Source organism: Heterodontus francisci, chromosome 1, assembly GCF_036365525.1.
Source record: "Heterodontus francisci isolate sHetFra1 chromosome 1, sHetFra1.hap1, whole genome shotgun sequence".
Taxonomy (NCBI): domain Eukaryota; kingdom Metazoa; phylum Chordata; class Chondrichthyes; order Heterodontiformes; family Heterodontidae; genus Heterodontus; species Heterodontus francisci.
Genome location: NC_090371.1, coordinates 20,863,507 through 20,884,947, shown reverse-complemented (window position 1 = coordinate 20,884,947; position 21,441 = coordinate 20,863,507). Strand labels below are relative to the sequence as shown.

The 21,441-nt window shown below is 43.9% G+C and overlaps 1 protein-coding gene across 2 annotated transcripts in view; it reads left to right on the top strand.

Moving 5' to 3' along the window:
- The window catches only part of LOC137368229 (dedicator of cytokinesis protein 2-like), a 1,222,644-nt gene that overhangs the window by 1,040,212 nt on the left and 160,991 nt on the right, over positions 1-21,441 (top strand). For both annotated transcript variants that reach the window (XM_068028710.1, XM_068028709.1), the window contains exon 35: positions 10,807-10,963. In XM_068028710.1, the coding sequence (XP_067884811.1) occupies positions 10,807-10,963 (157 nt within the window). The remainder of the gene's footprint in view (positions 1-10,806; positions 10,964-21,441) is intronic.

Sequence of the window (21,441 nt, the reverse complement as noted above, 5' to 3'; positions counted from 1 at the left end):
AGAGCTGTAGTGATAGGAGATTCAATTGTAAGGGGAACAGACAGGCGTTTCTGTGGCCACAAATGAGACTCCAGGATGGTATGTTGCCTCCCTGGTGCTAGGGTCAAGGATGTCTCAGAGCGCCTGCAGGACATTCTGAAGGAGGAGGGTAAACAGCCAGTGGTCATGGTACATGTCGGTACCAACGAAAAAGGGATGAGGTCCTGCAAGATGAATTTAAGGAGTTAGGAGCTAAATTAAAAAGCAGGACCTCAAAGGTAGTAATCTCAGGATTACTTCCTGTGCCACATGTTAGTGAGTATAGGAACAGGAGAATAGACCAGATGAATGCCTGGCTGGAGAAATGGTGCAGGAGGGAGGGATTTAGATTCCTGGGACGTCGGGACCGGTTCTGGGGAAGGTGGGACCTGTACAAGCGGGACGGGTTACACCCAGGCAGGACCAGAACCGATGTCCTTGCGGGGGCGTTTGCTAGAGCTGTTGGGGAGGATTTAAACTAGAATGGCAGGGGGATGGAAACCTGAGCGGGGAGACTGAGGAGGAGGAAACAAGGATAGAAACAAAAGACAAACAAACAAAACGGCAAAGGTGCAAGGCATAGAAATCAAGGGCAAGAAACAAATAGGGCCATAGTGCGAAATAATACTAAGATGACTAAGAATGTTAAAAAGACAAGCCTAAAGGCGTTGTGCCTCAATGCTCAGAGTATTCGCAATAAGGTAGGCGAATTAACTGCACAAATAGATGTAAATGGATACGATATAGTTGTGATTAGGGAGACATGGCTGCAGGGTGACCAAGGATGGGAACGGAACATCCAAGGGTATTCAATATTTAGGAAGTACAGGCAAAAAGGGAAAGGAGATGGAGTAGCGTTATTAGTAAAAGAGGAAATCAATACAATAGTGAGGAAGGATATTAGCTCAGACAATCCTGAAGTGGAATCTGTATGGGTGGAGCTAAGAAACAACAAGGGGCAGAAAACGTTGTTGGGGGCTGTATATAGACCCCTAAACAACAGTGGTGCAGTAGAGGATGGCATTAAACAGGAAATTAGAGATGCATGCAATAAGGGTGCAACTGTAATTATGGATGATTTTGATCTACATATAGATTGGGCAAATCAAATTAGCAATAATACTGTAGAGGAGGAATTCCTGGAGTGCATATGTGATGTTATTTTGGACCAATACGTTGAGGAACCAACTAGAGAACAGGCCATCCTGGACTGGGTATTGTGTAATGAGAAAGGATTAGTTAACAATTTTGTTGTGCAGGGTCCCTTGGAGAAGGCTGACCATAACATGATAGAATTCTTCATTAAGATGGAGAGTGAGAGAATTGATTCCGAAACTAAGGTCCTGAATCTAAATAAAGGAAACTATGAAGGTATGAGGCGCGAGTTGGCTATGATAGATTGGGGAACGTTACTTAAAGGCTTGACAGTGGATCGGCAATGGCTAGCATTTAAAGAGCGCATGGATGAATTACAACAATTGTTCATTCCTGTCTGGTGCAAAAATAAAACAAGAAGTGTGGCCCAACCATGGCTTACAAAAGAAATTAGGGATAGTATTAGATTCAAGGAGGAGAAATATAAAATGGCCAGAACAAGCAGCAAACCTGAGGATTGGGATCAGTTTAGAATTCAGCAAAGAAGGACAAAGGGATTGATTAAGAAGGGGAAAATAGAGCATGAGAGCAAGCTTGCAGAGAATATAAAAACTGACTGTAAAAGCTTCTATAGATATGTAAAGAGAAAAAGATTTGTGAAGACAAATCAGAAACGGGGGAATTTATAATGGGGAACAAAGAAATGGCAGACCAATTAAATACATACTTTGGTTCTGTCTGCACAAAGGAGGACACAAATTACCCCCCAGAAATATTGGGGAACATAGGGTCTAGTGAGAAGGAGCAACTGTATGAAATCAGTATTAGTAGGGAAATGGCGTTAGGGAAATTGATGGGATTGATGGCCGATAAATCCCCCAGGCCTGATAATCTACATTGCAGAGTACTTAAGGAAGTGGCCCGAGAAATAGTAGATGTATTGCTGATCATTTTTCAAAATTCAATAGACTCTGGAACAGTTCCAATGGATTGGAGGGTAGCTAATCTAACCCCACTATTTAAAAAAGGAGGTAGAGAGAAAACAGGGAATTATAGACCGGTTAGCCTGACATCAGTAGTGGGGAAAATGTTGGAGTCCATTATAAAAGATGTAATAGCAGAGCACTTGGTAAATTGAGTTGCACAATGTTCAGCACCATTCGAGAATCCTCAGATACTGAAGCAGTCCGTGTAGAAATGCAACAAGACTTGGACAATATCCAGACTTGGGCTGATAAGTGGCAAGTAACATTCGCGCCACACAAGTGCCAGGCAATGACCATCTCCAACAAGAGAGAATCTAACCATCTTCCCTTGACAATCAATGGCATTACCATCGCTGAATCCCCCACTATCAACATCCTCGGGGCAACCATTGACCAGAAACTGAACTGGAGTAGCCATATAAATACCATGGCTACAAGAGCAGGTCAGAGGCTAGGAATCCTGAGGCAAGTAACTCACCTCCTGACTCGCCAAAGCCTGTCCACCATCTACAAGGCACAAATCAGGAGTACTCTCCACTTGCCTGGATGGGTGCAGCTCCAACAACAATCAAGAAGCTCGACACCATCCAGGACAAAGCAGCCCGCTTGATTGGCACCCCATCTACAAACATTCACTCCCTCCACCCATCGACGCACAGTGACAGCAGTGTGTACCATCTACAAGATGCACCGCAGCAAGGCACCAAGGCTCCTTAGACAGCACCTTCCAAACCTGCAACCTCTACCAACTAGAAGGACAAGGGCAGCAAACGCATGGGAACACCACCACCTGCAAGTTCCCCTCCAAGTCACACACCATCCTGACTTGGAACTATATCGCTATTCCTTCACTGTCGCTGGGTCAAAATCCTGGAACTTCCTTCCAAACAGCACTGTCGGTGTATCTACCCCCCATGGACTGCAGCGGTTCAAGAAGGCAGCTCACCACTACCTTCTCAAGGGCAATTAGGGATGGGCAATGAATGCTGGCCTGGCCAGCGATGCCCACATCCCATGATGAATGAAAAAAAAGTGACAGAATCAGACAAAGTCAACATAGATTTATGAAAGGGAAATCATGCTTGACAAATCTACTGGAATCTTTTGAGGATGTAACTGGTAGAATAGATAAGGGAGAACCAGTGGATGTGGTGTATTTGGACTTTCAGAAGGCTTTCGATAAAGGTCCCACATAAGAGATTAGCTGCAGAATTAAAGCGCATGGGATTGGGGGTAAGGTACTGACGTGGATAGAGAACTGTTTGGCAGACAGGAAACAAAGAGTAGGAATAAACGGGTCTTTTCCCGAGTGGCAGGCACTGACTAGTGCTAGGACCCCAGCTATTCACAATATATATAAATGAGATAGATGAGAGAATTAAATGTAGTATAGCCAAATTTGCAGACAACACAAAGCTGGGTGGGAGTGTGAGCTGTGAGGAGGATGCAGAGAAGCCCCACTGTGATTTGGACAGGAGGGAGTGGGCAAATACATGGCAGATGTAGTATAATGTGGATAAATGTGAGGTTATCCACTTTGGTGGCAAAAACAGAAAGGCAGATTATTATCTGAATGGTGATAGATTGGGAAAGTGGAGGTGCAGCAAAACCTGGGTGTCCTTGTGCACCAGTCGCTGAAAGTAAGCATGCAGGTGCAGCAGGCAGTTAAGATGGCAAATGGTATGTTGGCCTTCATAGCGAGAGGATTCGAATACAGGAGCAAGGATGTCTTGCTGTAATTATACAGGGCCTTGGTGAGACCACATCTGGAGTATTGTGTGCAGTTTTGGTTTCCTTATCTGAGGAAGGATGTTCTTGCTATGGAGGGAGTGCAGCAAAGGTTCACCAGACTGATTCCTGGGATGGCAGGACTGACGTATGAAGTAAGATTGGGTCAATTAGGCTTGTATTTGCTCGAGTTTAGAAGAATGAGAGGGGATCTCTTAGAAACCTACAAAATTTTCACAAGACTGGATGGACTAGATGCAGGAAGGATGTTCCCAATGGTGGGGAGTCCAGGACCAGGGGTCACAATCTAAGGATAAGGGCTAAGCCATTTAGGACTGAGATGAGGAGGGCTTTCCTCACCCAGAGAGTGGTGAACCTGTGGAATTCTCTATCACAGAAAGCAGTTGAGGCCAAATCATTAAATATATTCAAGAAAGAGTTAGATATAGTTCTTAGGGCTAATGGGATCAAGGGATACGGGGAGAAAGCGGGAACAGGGTACTGAGTTTGGATGATCAGCCATGATTGTATTGAATGGCGGTGCAGGCTTGAAGGGCCAAATGGCCTACTCTTGCTCCTATTTTTCTATGTTTCTATCATTGGCGGCCACGCATTCAGCTGCCAAGGTCCTAAACTCTGGAAATCCCTCCTTAAGCTTCTGTGCCTCAATTCTCGCCTCTTTTAAGTTGTTCCTTAAAATCTACATCTTTGACCAAGCTTTTGGTCACCTGCCCTAACATTTCTTTATGTGGCTTGGTTTCAATTTTTGTCTAACAACGCTGTTGAGAAACGCTTTAAGACATTTTAATTGCGTTAAAGACGCTAATTTCATGCAGGATTAGTATAAATGGGTGGTTGATGGTCAGCACAGACTCGGTGGGCCGAAGCACCTGTTTCAGTGCTATATCTCTCTATGACACCTTTCACATCCTCAGTATGTCTCAAAGCACTGTAAAACCAATGAATTACTGTGGAAGTGTAATCACAGTTGTTTTATAGGGAAACAAGGCATCATATTTATGCACAGCAAGGTCCCATGAACAGCAATGAGATAAATGGCTCGATAATTAATACTAGCAGAGTTCTGTAAAAGATTTGCAGTGAAATTGGTATGTTTATTGCAACAGTACTTTAAATTCACATCCCATGCCATTCCATCATTCTCATGCCATCCTTCTCATGCCATACTGTTACAACCAGTTGACAAAGGTTCCAGTGGATTGGAAAAATGCTAATATAACGCCCTAATTCAAAAAAGGAGGGAGGCAGAAGGTAGGAAACTATAGACCAGTTAGTTTAACATCTGTCATTGGGTAATTGTTAGAATCCATTATTAAGGAAGTAATAACAGGACATTTAGAAAGTCAAAATGCAATCCATCAGAGTCAGCATGGTTTTATGAAGGGTAAATCATGTTTTACTAATTTGCTAGTGTTCTTCAAAGATGTAACAAGTAAAGTGGATAATGGGGATCCTGCTGATGTAGTTTTTCTAGACTTCCAGAAGGCATTTGGTAAGGTGCCGCAGAAAAGGTTAATACACAAGGTAAGATCACATGGGGTTAGGGGCAAATTATTAGCTTGGATAGAGGATTGGCTAACCAACAGAAAACAGAGAGTCGGGATAAATGGGTCCTTTTCTGGTTGGCAAGATGTAACTAGTGGGGTGCCACAGGGCTCGATCCTCGGGCCCCAACTATTTATAATCTATATTAATGAGTTCGATGCAGGGATAGAAGGTACTATCGCCAAATTTGCAGATGACACTAAAATAGGTGGGATAATAAGTTGCAATAAAGAAATAAGAAATTTACAAATGGATATGTATAGGTTAGGTGAATGGGCCAAAATTTGGCAGATGGAGTTTAACGTGGATAAGTGTGAGGTTATCCATTTTGGTCGGAAGAATAGAAAGGCTAATTATTATCTAAATGGAGAGAAACTTCAGAGTGCTTCAGTGCAGAGGAATCTGGGTGTCCTCGTGCATGAATCGCAAAAAAAAGTATGCAGGTGCAGCAGGTAATAAGGAAGGCAAATGGAATTTTGGCATTTATTGCTAAAGGAATAGAGTATAAAAGTAAGGAAAAGTTGCTGCAACTGTACAAGATATTAGTGAGTCTGCATCTGGAGTATTGCGGACAGTTTTGGTCCCCTTACTTGAGGAGGGATGTAGTTGCATTGGAGGCAGTTCAGAGGAGGTTCACTAGATTGTTTCCAGAGATGAGGGGTTTGTCTTATGAAGAGAAATTGAGCAGTTTAGGCCTTTACTCTCAAGAGTTTAGAAGAATGAGAGGAAATCTAATCGAGGTATATAAGATGATTAAGGGGATTGACAAAGTAGATGTAGAGAGGATGTTTCCTCTGGTGGGGCAATCTACAACGAGAGGTCATAGTTTTAGGATAAGGGGTAGCAGATTTAAAACAGAGATGAGAATAAATTACTTCTCTCAAAGGGTCGTGAGTCTGTAGAATTCACTACCCCAGAGTGCGGTGGATGCCGGGACATTGAATAAATTTAAGGAGGAGATAAACAGATTTTTAATTCGTAAAGGGTTGAAGGGTTATGGAGAAATGGCAGGAAAGTGGAGTTGAGGCCGAGATGAAATCAGCCATGATCGTATTAAATGGCGGAGCAGGCTCAAGGGGCTGAATTGCCTACTCCTGCTCCTAGTTCTTATGTTCTAGGAGGGGGTCTCAGGCTCCCATTTTGCCCTTCTCTGGTTTGACTGTAACAGGGTTCATCCGTTTTAAACACAGTGATTGAACTTACCACCGCAGTGAGCGCTTGCTCCTGTTCCTCTAATATAATTGCAAATGAACCAGACAGCTTTTCTTAAGTTTATACAAGATAGATGTAAGTTTATTATCCTTATCTCTCTAAACCGGTTAAAATGACTAAAATATGCTGCACATCCATGCCCACATTCACACAAGAGCCACACACACACACAAATAGATTACAGAGAGAAAAACTGAGTTGGGAGGTTTAGAGTCTGTAAGCAATGGAATTGAAATACAATTCAGTAGTCTCAGCATCTTTAGTTGAAATTGTAGTCCTGAAGTCCTCATTGGTCCACGTGCACGGTTGCAGACTTGGTGGTCTCCTAGTTGTTGGTTGTAAGGGTCTGCAGACTTGGCTTCACAAGCTGCAGCTTGAGGATTCTCTGGATCTCTACTGGAGAGAGAGAGAAAGCTGTTCCCTTCATCGATTTCAGTTACAGTCTGCCTTCTCAGTCACAATTTACCAACTCCCAGAGTTGCACAAGCAGTCACATGATATGACCACCTCTTTTGTGTTTTTAAGGTTCTTCTGGAATTTTCTTTAAAATTCACGGTTCTCCCCTCAGGCTGCGTAGACATACTTGGTCGGGGGGGGTTGGCTCTTTCAAAGTCAATGAGTGTCGATGGGTTTTGACAACCACATTGACAAGGCTCTCTCAGGTAATTGAACAGGAGAGCACCTCATTGTTCTGGCTTGGCTGAGTCAATCATGTTTGTCTCCAGTCTAATTCTTTGTTTTTTTCACATGCAAATGTCCGTGGCCAGCTTGGCTGCAAGCTGTTCTTTTAAAAAAGTTATTTGGAACAATTTCCAGTCAAAGTCTCAGGCAAAGTTCCACTTGATGAAATTACTATTTTCCATTTGGCATGTGGGGTTTTCATAACACATACCTATTCCATTCCTTTTATTCCTCTCATATCATCCCCACCCCATTGTTGGTCTTATTTTGAGTGCATACTTTAATTTGCTATGGATATCCTCCATCTTAATAGTTTCTAGCACTCAGTTCTGTGTCAATAGCTTGCTGATTTGAATCCTTCAATAGGATTTGAATGTATAATCCAGATCGGTCCTTCTGTGCATTACTGCTGCACTTTCGGAGGTGGCATATTTCAGATGAGATGTTAAACGAAGGGAGTGTTGCTCTCTCAGAGGCAACATTAAATTGTGGCCTTGCTCGCTTCAAGCAGATATAGGAGATCCCATGGTACTATTTCGAAGAACAGGGGACATGGGGTTATCCCCCATGTCCTGGTCGATATTTATCCCTCAATTAACATTAGTAAAACAGGTTATCTGGTCATTATCACATTGTTGTTTGTGGAATCTTGATGTGCAGATATTGGCTGCCACATTTCAACAAAGAACAGTACAGCACAGGAACAGGCCATTCGGCCCTTCAAGCCTGCACCAATCTTGATGCCTGCCGAAACTAACACCTTCTGCACTTCCGGGACCCATATCCCTCTATTTCCTTCCTATTCATATATTTGTCAAGATGTCTCTTAAACCTCGCTATCGTATCTGCTTCCACCACCTCCCCTGGCAGCAAGTTCCAGGCACTCACCACCCTCTGTGTAAAAAGCTTGCCTCACACATGCCCTCTAAACTTTGCCCCTCGCACCTTAAACCTATGTCCCCTAGTAACTGACTCTTCCACCCTGGGAAAAAGCTTCTGACTATCCACTCTATCCATGCCGCTCATAACTTTGTAAACCTCTATCATGTCGCCCCTCCACCTCCGTCGTTCCAGTGAAAACAATCCGAGTTTTTCCAACCTCTCCTCATAGCTAATGCCCTCCAGACCAGGCAACATCCTGGTAAACCTCCTCTGTACTCTCTCCAAAGCCTCCACGTCCTTCTGGTAGTGTGGCGACCAGAATTGCACGCAATATTCTAAGTGTGGTCTAACTAATGTTCTGTACAGCTGCAGCATGACTTGCCAATTTTTATACTCTATGCCCCGACCGATGAAGGCAAGCATGCCGAATGCCTTCTTGACTACCTTATCCACCTGCATTGCCACTTTCAGTGACCTGTGGACCTGTACGCCCAGATCTCTCTGCCTGTCAATACTCCTAAGGGTTCTGCCATTTACTGTATACCTCCCACCTGCATTATACCTTCCAAAATGCATTACCTCACATTTGTCCAGATTAAACTCCATCTGCCATTTCTCCACCCAAGTCTCCAACCGATCTATATCCTGCTGTATCCTCTGACACTCCTCATCATTATCCGTAACTCCACCAACCTTTGTGTCATCCACAAACTTACTAATCAGACCAGCTACATTTTCTTCCAAATCCTTTCTATACACTACAAAGAGCAAAGGTCCCAGCACTGATCCCTGCGGAACACCACTAGTCACATCCCTCCATTCAGAAAAACACCCATCCACTGTTACCCTCTGTCTTCTGTGACTGAGCCAGTTCTGTATCCATCTTGCCAGCTCACCTCTGATCCCGTGTGACTTCACCTTTTGCACCAGTCTGCCATGCGGGACCTTGTCAAAGGCTTTACTAAAGTCCATATAGACAACATCCACCGCCGTTCCCTCATCAATCATCTTCGTCACTTCCTCAAAAAACTCAATCAAATTAGTAAGACACGACCTCCCCTTCACAAAACCTTGCTGTCTGTCTCTCGCTAATAAGTTCGTTTGTTTCAAAATGGGAGTCCCGAAGAATCCTCTCTAATAGTTTCCCTACCACTGACGTAAGGCTCACCGGCCCATAATTTCCTGGATTATCTTTACCACCCTTCTTAAACAAAGGAACAACATTGGCTATTCTCCAGTCCTCTGGGACCTCACCTGTAGCCAATGAGGAAGCAAAGATTTCTGTCAAGGCCCCAGCAATTTCCTCCCTTGCCTCCCTCAGTATTCTAGGGTAGATCCCATCAGGCCCTGGGGACTCATCTACCTTAATACTTTGCAAGACACCCAACACCTCCTCCTTTTTGATAATGAGATGACTGAGACTATCTGCACTCCCTTCCCTAGGCTCATCATCCACCAAGTCCTTCTCCTTGGTGAATACTGATGCAAAGTACTCATTTAGCACCTCACCCATTTCCTCTGGCTCCACACATAGATTCCCATCTCTGTCCTTGAGTGGGCCAACCCTTTCCCTGGTTACCCTCTTGCTCTTTATATATGTATAAAAAGCCTTGGGATTTTCCTTAATCCTGTTTGCCAATGACTTTTCATGACCCCTTTTAGCCCTCCTAACTCCTTGCTTAAGTTCCTTCCTACTGTCTTTATATTCCTCAAGTGCTTCATCTGTTCCTAGCCTTCCAGCCCTTACAAATGCTTCCTTTTTCTTTTTGACTAGGATCACAATATCCCGTGTTATCCAAACTTCCTCACAGGAACATGCTGGTCCTGGATTCTAATCAGCTGACGTTTGAAAGACTCCCACATGTCAGATGTTGATTTACCCTCAAACAACCGCCCCCAATCTAAATTCTTCAGTTCCTGCCTAATATTGTTATAATTAGCCTTCCCCCAATTTAGCACCTTCACCCGAGGACTACTCTTATCCTTATCCACAAGTGCCTTAAAACGTATGGAATTATGGTCACTGCTCCCGAAATGCTCCTCCACTGAAACTTCCTACATTAAAACAGTGACTGCACTTCAAAAAGTACTTCATTGGCTGTAAAGTGTGTTGAGATGTCCTGAGGTCATGAAAGGTGCTATATAAATGCAAGTCTTTCCTTACTAAAAATATTTTTCAGGATTTGGAGTGATCCTGGCTCATTGGCCTGGATACTTGAATAGTATTCATTTTACAGGAAACATTTTGAGCTGTTCCTAAGCAATGTAAATAGTACATCAATCTTCCCTTTTTCAAAACCAACATATACTGGACATGAGAATGTCCATGGCCAAGGGTAGAAAAGGGCAACCAATTTGTGGGGAATAATTTTTGCAAAGTGACAAGAGATGTGTATGGTTAAAAATGGCACTGGAAAGAACTAAGAGTTGAAATGGTCATGAATAGTGTAGATATGTGACCATCGTTAATAAGCAATGGGTTCGGAATCTCATCATGGACCCATGTTTGTCTAAAACACATCAGTTATGGAGAGGTAAGTGCAGTGTCTGGGAACTATCAGCTGACAAGTTATGTTCTGATTCCTCGGAAAAGCATACAATTTATCATACATGTTTTCTTGTTTTTTTTTTAATTCAGCCTATTGGACCACAGCAGAAAGCATCACTATCTGGACAAGCAAGGTGAAATGTTTGTTGGCTTGGTAACTGGCCTGTTGGAAAGGCTGCTGGACTACAGGACTGTAATGAATGATGAAAACCAGGCCCACAGCATGAGTTGCACTGTAAATCTGCTGGTAGGTGATAGAGGTCATTTTGGAATCAAACCTGAATCAGCACTCTTCTCACAAAAGGCTTTAATATTGTGGAAAGAAATTATTTGTCTTTGCGGCATTTACACAATGAATTACTACTTGTCGCTAAGTCACAGGATCACAAGATAACTGCAGACAAAAATGATCAATTGGCCATCTTTGGGGTAGGTAGCACAGTGGTTAAGTTATTGGGTTATTAATCCCGTAGACATTATCTGGAGATCTGAGTTCAAATCTTAGTATGGTAGGTGGGGAATTTAAATTCTGTTAATTGAATAAAAAGCTAGTATCAGTAATGCTGACCATAAAATGACTGGATTGCTATAAAAGCCCACCAATGTCCTTCAAGGAAGGAAATCTGCTGTCCTTACTGCTCTGGCCGATATGAGACTCCAGACCCACAGGAATATTATTGACTCTTAAATGGCCTAGCAAGTTTTAGAGATGGGCAATAATTGCTGGTCTTGCCTGCAATGCCACATCCCATGAATGAATAGAAAAATCTTAGCTCATCCAACTGGAAGGAAAAATCTACAGCATCAAATTGACTCTTGAATGAATGACTCTTAAGGTTTTCACTCTTCCCAAAAGTCAGTCCCATTTGTCTCTAATGCACGGGCCTGGTGTAGAGTCTCTGACTCATAAATGTTACCCTTTTCTGAAATGAGTTTGATGAATCAACCTGTTTCCAGTTGGGCAGGAGTCCCATCTTTAGCAGAGGGCCACATTCTTACTCAGAGGCCGTGGGAATGGAAGTGGAGGTAAGGGAATGGGGCAGCTGAAGTTGGACATGGGATGGAGATGCTGAACTGGTGATATCACAGAGATTGCCTGTTATATGCTCTGCCCGATAGTCAGTTCCACTGACTTCAGTAGCACTGTGTAACGACAGTGTCATGTAACGGGCAACAAAAACCATCCCAGGTACTTTGTTTCTCCGTCCAAGTCTGATTTCCCCCCAGGATGTCTTACATCTTGAAAATGCTCCATGTTGACTCCACAATGCTGACATCCTTCATTCTCACAAAAGCAAAATACACCCAAAATAGTTCATTTCACAGATTACAACAAAAACGTGCATTTACATAGCACCTTTAACATCGTAAAATTTCCCAGAGTGCTTCACAGGAATGTTATCAGATGAATTTTGACACTGAGCCACATAAGGAGATATTAGGACAGGTGACCAAATCAATTGCAGTGCCCAGAACTGAACGCAATATTCCAGATGGGAAATAATCCCAATGTCTTGTCTCTCCTAGTAACTATAGAAAAGGTGAGAGAGACATAAACCCTCATGGCATTTAAAAAATACTTGGATATGCTCTTGAAGCGATTAACCTACAGAGTTGGAAAGTGGGATTTTTTTCATCCTCCTTTTGTGCTGTAAATTTTACTTGTGTCCATAGTTTCCCAGCCTTTCATGCTTGATATCCTATTTGTAAAACTGAGGAGCGTGTATGCTTTCTTTTTTTCTGAACACCAAGAGCTCTGACATGGGAGCTGCGTTCAAACACTCAGTGCCACGTGAGAAATGTACTTTGCATAAATTACCAGTTCCCTTTATTTATATAAGAATAGTAAACAGTTTAGTTTGCTGCAGGATTCCCTCTTCTAGCATAGTGCCTGCTGAATCATTTATTCTAGCAACTCATTAATACACACTTCAAGATGAATGAATCACACTGGCATTTATTGCTTATTACCATATTTGTTCTGCTAGCCTTTTTCTGATAACAATTAAAAATGATTTATTTTAAATACTGAGCTGAAGTTTATGCTCATTAAGTTGAGGTATGCCAACAACGGGGAATGGAGAGGGAGGGAAAAAGAGGTTAACATTTAGTCATCCACTGTCAATGTTAAAAGTGCCCAGATTAGACGGTACAAGTAGAGAGTAAATAAGCTCTGAAAGAAGAACAGAAATTTCTGGAAATACAGGTCAAGTCAGTCAGTATCCACGAAGAGAAAATATCGCAACAACATTTTGAGAACAAGATTCTGGTGATGGACCCACTAATGATGAATAGAATAGTTCTTCACTTTGAAGAACTGAATTAAATAAAAAGTGGGGAGGTTGGAAGAGGTGGTGGGGGGGAGGGGAGACTGAAGACTGGTGAATGAAGGAGATTGGGGCCCTTCAGCCCCTCCAGCCTGTTCTGCCATTCTATTCGATTAGGGCTAATCTGTACCAACTCCATTTACCCGTCTTGATTCCTTAGGGGAGGCAGTGGCGCAGGGGTATTACCACTGGACTAGTAACCCAGAGACCCAGGGTATTGATCTGGAGAATGGGTTCGAATCCCACCACAGCAGAAGGTGTAATTTGAATTTAATGAATAAATCTGGAATTAAAAGCTAGTCTAATGATGGCCATGAAACCATTGTTGTAAAAACCCATCTGGTTCACTAATGTCCTTTAGGGAAGGAAATCTGCTGTCCGTACCTGGTCTGGCCTACATGTGACTCCAGACCCACAGCAATGTGTTTAACTCTTACATGCCCTCTGAAATGGCCTAGCAAGCCACTCAGTTGTACCTAATCGCTACGAAGACAATAAAAAGGAATGAAACCGGACGGACCACCCGGCATCGACCTAGGCACCGGAAACGACAATGGCAAAGCCAGCCCTGTTAACCCTGCAAAGTCCTCCTTACTAACATCTGGGGGCTTGTACCAAAGTTGGGAGAGCTGTCCCACAAACTAGTCAAGCAACAGCCTGACATAGTCATACTCATGGAATCATACCTTGCAGACAATGTCCCAGCCACTGCAATCATTATCCCTCACTATGTCCTGTCCCACCAGCTAGACAGACCCAGCAGAGGTGGTGGGACAGTGGTATACAGTAGGGAAGGATAAAAACAAGAAATGCTGGAAACAATCAGCAGGTCTGGCAGCATCTGTACAGAGAGAAGCAGAGTTAAAGTTTCACGTCAGTGACCCTTCTTCAGAACTGGCAAATATTAGAAATGTAAAAGGTTATAAGCAAGTAAAGTGGGGGTGGGGCAAGAGATAACAAAGGAGAAGGTGTAGATAGGACAAGGTCACAGAATAGCTGACCAGAAGGTCATAGAACAAAGATATGTTAATGGTGTGTTGAAAGACAAAGCATCAGTACAGAAAGGGTGTTAATGGACTTAAAAATTGAACAGCCGCAAGTACAAACATGAAAACATAATTTCCAGCATCCGCATTATTTTGTTTTTAATACAGCCGGGAGGGAGTTGCCCTGGGAGTCCTCAACATCGACTCCGGACCCCATGATGTCTCATGGCTTCAGGTCAAACATGGGCAAGGTAACCTCCTACTGATTACCACCTACCGCTCTCCCTCAGCTGATGACTCAGTACTCCACCATGTTGAACACCACTTGGAGGAAGCACTGAGGGTGGCAAGGGCACAAAATGTACTCTGGGTGGGGGACTTCAATGTCCATCAACAAGAGTGGCTCAGTAGCACCACTACTGACCAAGCTGGCCGAGTCCTAAAAGACATAGCTGCTAGACTGGGTCTGCGGCAGCTGGTGGGGGAACCAACACGAGGGAAAAGCATACTCATCAATTTTCCTGCCGCAGATGCTTCTGTCCATGACTGTATTGGTAGGAGTAACCACCGCACAGTCCTTGTGGAGACTAAGTCCCGCCTTCACATTGAGGATACCGTCCATCGTGTTGTGTGGCACTATCACCGTGCTAAATGGGATAGATTTTGAACAGATCTAGCAATGCAAAACTGGGCATCCATGAGGCCCTGTGGGCCATCAGCAGCAGAATTGTACTCAACCACAATCTGTAACCTCATGGCCCGGCATATCCCCCACTCTACCATTACCATCAAGCCAGGAGACCAACCCTGGTTTAATGAAGAGTGCAAGAGGGCATGCCAGGAGCAGCACCAGGCATACATCAAAATGAGATGTCAACCTGATGAAGCTACAACCCAGGACTACTTGCATGCCAAACTGCATAAGCAGCATGCAACAGACAGAGCTAAGCGATCCCATAACCAACGGATCAGATCTAAGCTCTGCAGTCCTGCCACATCCAGTCGTGAAAGATGGTGGACAATTAAACAACTAACTGGAGGAGGTGGCTCCACAAATATCCCCATCCTCAATGATGGGGGAGCCCAGCACATCAGTGCGAAAGATAAGGCTGAAGCATTTGGGCGGCACAGTGGCGCAGTGGTTAGCACCGCAGCCTCACAGCTCCAGTGATCCGGGTTCAATTCCGGGTACTGCCTGTGTGGAGTTTGCAAGTTCTCCTTGTGTCTGCGTGGGTTTCCTCCGGGTGCTCCGGTTTCCTCCCACATGCCAAAGACTTGCAGGTTGATAGGTAAATTAGCCATTAGAAATTGCCCCTAGTATAGGTAGGTGGTAGGGAAAATATAGGGACAGGTGGGGATGTGGTAGGAATATAGAATTAGTGTAGGATTAGTATAAATGGGTGGTTGATGGTCGGCACAGACTTGGTGGGCCGAAGGGCCTGTTTCAGTGCTGTATCTCTAAACTAACAATCTTCAGTCAGAAGTGCTGAGTTGATGATCCATCTTGGCCCCCTCCTGAAGACCCCAGCATTACAGATGCCAGACTTCAGCCAATTCAATTCACTCCACGTGATATCAAGAAACGTCTGAAGGCACTGTATTCCGGCAGTAGTAGTGAAGACTTGTGCTCCAGAACTTGCCGCACACCTAGCCAAGCTGTTCCAGTTAGCTCCAACACTGGCATCTACCCGGCAATGTGGAAAATTGCCGAGGTATGTCCTGTACAAAAAAGCAGGACAAGTCCAACCCGGCCAATTAACGCCCCATCAGTCTACTCTCAATCATCAGTAAAATGATGGAAGGTGTCATCAACAGTGCCATCAAGCAGCACTTGCTTAGCAATAACCTGCTCAGTGATGCTCAATTTGAGTTCCGCCAGGGCCACTCAGCTCCTGACCTCTTTACAGCCTTGGTTGAAACATGGACAAAAGAGCTGAACCCAAGAGGTGAGGTGAGAGTGACTGCCCTTGACAGCAAGGCAGCATTTGATCGAGTATGGCATCAAGGAGCCCTAGCAAAACTGGAGTCAATGGGAATTAGGGGGAAAACTCTTTGCTGGTTGGAGTCATACCTAATGCAAATGAAGATGGCTGTGGTTGTTGGAGGTCAATCATCTGAGCTCTAGGACATCACTGCAGGAGTTCCTCAGGGTAATGTCCTAGGCCCAACCATCTTCAGCTGCTTCATCAATGACCTTCCTTCAATCATAAGGTCAGAAGTGGGGATGTTCGCTGATATTTGCACAATGTTCAGCACCATTCGTGACTCCTCAGATACTGAAGCAGTCCGTGTAGAAATGCAGCAAGACCGGGACAATATCCAGGCTTGGGCTGATAAGTGGCAAGTAACATTCGCGCCACACAAGTGCCAGGCAATGACCATCTCCAGCAAGAAAGAATCTAACCATCTCCCCTGACATTCAATGGCATTACCATCGCTGAATCCCCCACTATCAACATCCAAAGGGCTACCATTGACCAGAAACTGTACTTGAGTAGCCATATAAATACCGTGGCTACAAGAGCAGGTCAGAGGCTAGGAATCCTGCGATGAGTAACTCACCTCCTGACTCCACAAAGCCTGTCCACCATCTACAAGGCACAAGTCAGGAGTGTGATGGAATACTCTCCACTTGCCTGGATGGGTGCAGCTCCAACAACACTCAAGAAGCTCGACACCATCCAGAACAAAGCAGCCTGCTTGATTGGCACACCATGCACCACCTTCAACATTCACTCCCTCCACCACCGATGCACAGTGGCAGCAGTGTGTACCATCTACAAGGTACCATCTATCAGCAATGCACCAAAGCTCCTTAGACAGCACCTTCCAAACCTGCGACCTCTACCACCTCGAAGGACAAGAGCAGCAGATGCATGGGAACATCACCACCTGCAAGTTCCCGTCCAAGTCACACACCATCCTGACTTGGAACTATATCATCGTTCCTTCACTGTCGCTGGGTCAAAATCCTGGAACTCCCGTCCTAACAGCACTGTCCGTGTACCTACCTCACATGGACTGCAGCGGTTCAAGAAGACAGCTCACCACCACCTTCTCAAGGGCAATTAGGGATGGGCAATAAATGCTAACATAGCCAGTGATGCCCACATCCCATGAATGAATTTTTAAAAAAATTCTTTACCCAACAAAACTCCAACAATATCATTTTGAAATTTTCAATTGATCCCCAGCCTCAACAGCTTCTTGGAGAAGAGAGTTCCAGACAGGTATGCAAGTGGCTATGAAGAGATGAAAACTGTGGAGGCCATTTTCTAAATAATTCCTTCTCAGGATGTGTGCATTGCTGGCAAGAGAAGTACTTATGGCACTCATGTAGCTGCCTGAGAAAGTAGTCCATCTTGCAGTGCTGCAGTGAGACACACGTGGGCCCAGACTGGTATGTCCTGTCCATAGAAAGTAGGACAAATCCCATCTGACCAATTATCGCCCTATCAGTCTACTCTCAATCATCAGAAAAGTGATGGAAGTTGTCGTCACCAGTACTATCAAGTGGCACTTGCTCAGCAATAACCTGCTCACCGATGCTCAGTTTGGGTTCCGCCAAGGCTAATCGGCTCCAGGCCTCCTAACAGCCTTGGACCAAACATAGTCATCAGAGCTGAATTCCAGAAGTAAGGTGAGAGTTATTGCCCTTGACATCAAGGCAGTATTTGACCGAGTGTGGGCTAAAGGAGCCCGAGCAAAATTGAAGACAATGGGAATCGGGGAAAACTCTCCACTGGTTAGTCATACCTTGCACAAAGGGAGTTGGAGGCCAATCATCTCAGGCCCAGGACATCGCTGCAGGAGTTTCTCAAGGCAGTGTCCTAGCCCAACCATCTTCAGCTGCTTCATCAATGACCTCCCCTCCATTATAAGGTCAGAAGTGAGGATGTTCGCTGATGATTGCACAATGTTCAGTACCCTTTACAACTCCTCAGATACTGAAGATGTCTATGCCCGCATGCAGCAAAACCTGGACAACATTCAGGCTGGGGTGGATAAGTGGCAAGTAACATTCATGCCACACAATTTCCAGGCAATGAATGTCTCCAACAAGACAGAATCTAACAATCTTCCCTTGACATTCAACAACATTATCACTGCTAAATAACTGACTATCAACAGTCTGCGGTGAATAACTCATCTCCTGACTGCCCAATGCCTCTCCAACATCTACGTGGCATAAGTCAGGAGTGTCATGGAGTACTCTCCACTTGCCTTGATTCCGACTGACTTCAATTTTGCTACTCTCGGTCAAATGCTGCCTTGATGTCAAGGGCAGTTACTCTCACCCCATCTGGAATTCAGCTCCTAGTCCATGTTTGGTCTGAGGCTGTTATGAGGTCTGGAGCTGAGTAGTCCTATGGAACCCAAATTAAGCATTAGTAAGCAGGTTATTGCTGAGTAAATGTCACTTGATAACACTGTCAACAACACCTTCCATCACTTTGCTGATGATTGAGAGTGGACTGATGGGACTATAATTGGTCAGATTGGATTTGTCCTGCTTTTTGTGGACAGGACATACTTGAGAATTTTCCATGTTGCCAGGTATATGCCAGTGTTGTAGTTGTACTGGAATAGCTTGGCTAGTGACGTGCTAGTTCTGCAGCACAAGTCTTCAGTACTGCAGCAAACCTGCTGTGGGGCCCATAGCCTTTCCTGTGTCTCCGCTGAGCTTTCAAAGACTTGAACAAATTAATTCCCATTCTCACTTCTGACTCAATAATGCCCTTTAATTTACAACGCAGATGGACATTCCTTTTGACGTATTCCCATTACTCACTTTATTCCATCCATCTGGCTTCTCGAATGCATCGATTTTAAAATTCCCATCTCCATGTTCAGATTCCTCCATGGCCTCGCCCCTTGCTATCACTCCAGGGACTTAAGCAATAATCGGAGGTGCCATCTTTAAGGCCTTCTTTGACCAAACTTTCGGTTACCTGTCCTGATATCTGCTTCTTTGGCTCCATGTCACGTGCTTTCTGGTTGTGAAGTGCCTTCCGTTGTTTCACTGTGATAAAGATGCCATATAAATGCCATGTTGTTATTCTCCATATTACCTCCAGTGTTGTGTTTATCCATAAAACCATCAGGGATTCTGTACTCGAGGCTCCTCGTTCAGACCCACTGTAAATTCCAAGTAAATGAAGTCTTTCAATTGTCTCCTTATTAGTCACCTGATTTAAACAATCTACTGAGTGTGGCTGCTAACATTGTGTTAATTTGTGCTCAATTGTTGACAGCTTTTTGGTTTAAATGCAGAGCATCGAAGAATTGGGTTGAGTCTGCCAGGAGCTCATTTTAGTTTGGATCCTTACAGGTAGAGGGAGAGGATGCCTTCATCCTGACAAACCAGAGCTAGAACTGAAGCCAGTTTGAAGTGAAAGAACAGTGACAAACCAATTAAGTGACCTAAAATGCCTCTGGTACCACAGTGGTGATTGCCGATGTGTAAAATTCCTTTACGCGCTTACACAGCATGTCACCACATCTTAAACCAATTCAGAACCGACAAGCTAATTTTGAAGTGCAATGACTTGATACATAGGTAGTCAGATACAACAGCCAATTGAGCACAGCAAAGTCCCATGAACAGCAAATGAGACCAATTAACAGTTAATCTGCTTTTGGCTGTGTTGTTTCAAGGAGGAGTGCTGGATAGGACACTGGGGGAAATGTTCTGCTTTCCACAAATAGTATCATTAGATCCTTTACATCCACTCAACAAGCAGATGGAGTCTTGATTCAAGTTCTAAAATCTAAAATAGTGACGCAAGTTAATAAGATCATTAAAAAAGCAAAGCATTGGGGTTCATTTCGAGAGGGTGAATTGAAAAGCGGAGAAGTTATGTTAAACTTGTATAGAACTTTTGTTAAACTGCACTTGGAATACTGTGGACAGTTCTAGTCTCCATATTATAAAAGGTGCATAGAGGCACTGGAGGTTTACTATATGATATCAGAACTGAGAGGTTATACCGATTGAGAAAAATTGGACAGGATGGGGCTTTTTTCTCCAGAAAAGAGAAGACTGAGGGGTGACCTTCAACATGATGGAAGAGGGTAGGTGTAGAGAAGATGTTTCCACGTGGGAGAGACCAGATCTAGGAGCCATAAATATACCCAGAGAGTGGTGAGAATGTGGCACTTGCTACCACTTGTAGTTAAGGCAAGTAGCATGGATACATTTAAGGGAAAGCTAGATAAGTATATAAGGGAGAATGGAATAGAAGGATATGTTATAAAAGCAAAATACTGCGGATGCTAGAAATCTGAAATAAAAATAGAAAATGCTGGAAACACTCAGCAGGTCTAGCAGCAACTGTGGAGAGAGAAACAGAGTTAATGTTTCAGATCGATGACCTATCATCAGAATAGAAGAATATGTCATTGGGTCTAGATGAAGAAGGAAGCTGGCGTGGAGCATAATCACCAGCATGGGCCACTGGGGCCGAATGGTCTGTTTCTGTGCTGTAAATTCTTCGTAATACTTGTAAACAGCACTTCTGACAAAGCTGCACTCCCTCAGTACTGCCCTGAAGGGCAGCCTATTTTATCTTTTTGGTGATTGGTAGCATTCTCGGCTCTGGGTCAGAGGGTTCAAGTCCCATTCCAGGGACTCGAGCAATAATCGGAGGTGTCATCTTCAAGATCTTCTTTGACGAAGCTTTTGGTCACCTGTCCTAATATCTCCTTATGTGGCTCAGTGTCACTCGTTGTCTGACTACACTCCTTCGAATCGCCTTGGGATGTTTTACTATGATAAAAAAGCTATATAACTACAAGTTATTATTCTCAAACAGTGCCACAAAGCTGTCAGGGATTCTGTACGTGAGGTTTCTCATTCAGACTAACTGTTAATTCCAAGTAAATGAAGGCTTTCAATTATTTCCTGATTAGTCACTGAATTGAGCAATCAACTTAATCTTGGCTGGCATTCCAGTGCAGTACTACGGGAGAGCTGCACTGTCGGAGATGCCATCTTTCAGCTGAAATGTTAAATTGAGGCCCCCTCTCAGATTGGCATAAAAGATCACGCGGTGTTATTTCAAAGAGCAAGGGCATTCTCCCAGGTCTCCTGGGAGAATTTATTCCTCAATCAACACGAAAACAACCCCAGATGATCTGGTCATGTATTGCTACATTTGAAAAGTGACCACGCTTCAAAAAGCACTTTGTAAAACATTTTGGTACATCCTGAGGTTGTGAAAAGCGCTATATAAATGCAAATTCTTGCTTAATCAATTCTTCTTACTTCGGCAACAACATAAATGTACTTTGTTCCGAAACAAAATCTGAAGCACAATAACCATGCAAACTATGTCAGTCTTCAAGATTTTGTATCAAGTCCCACTTAATTGTTTATTCAACAGTTCAAGAAAGCCCACAGAGACCACTCA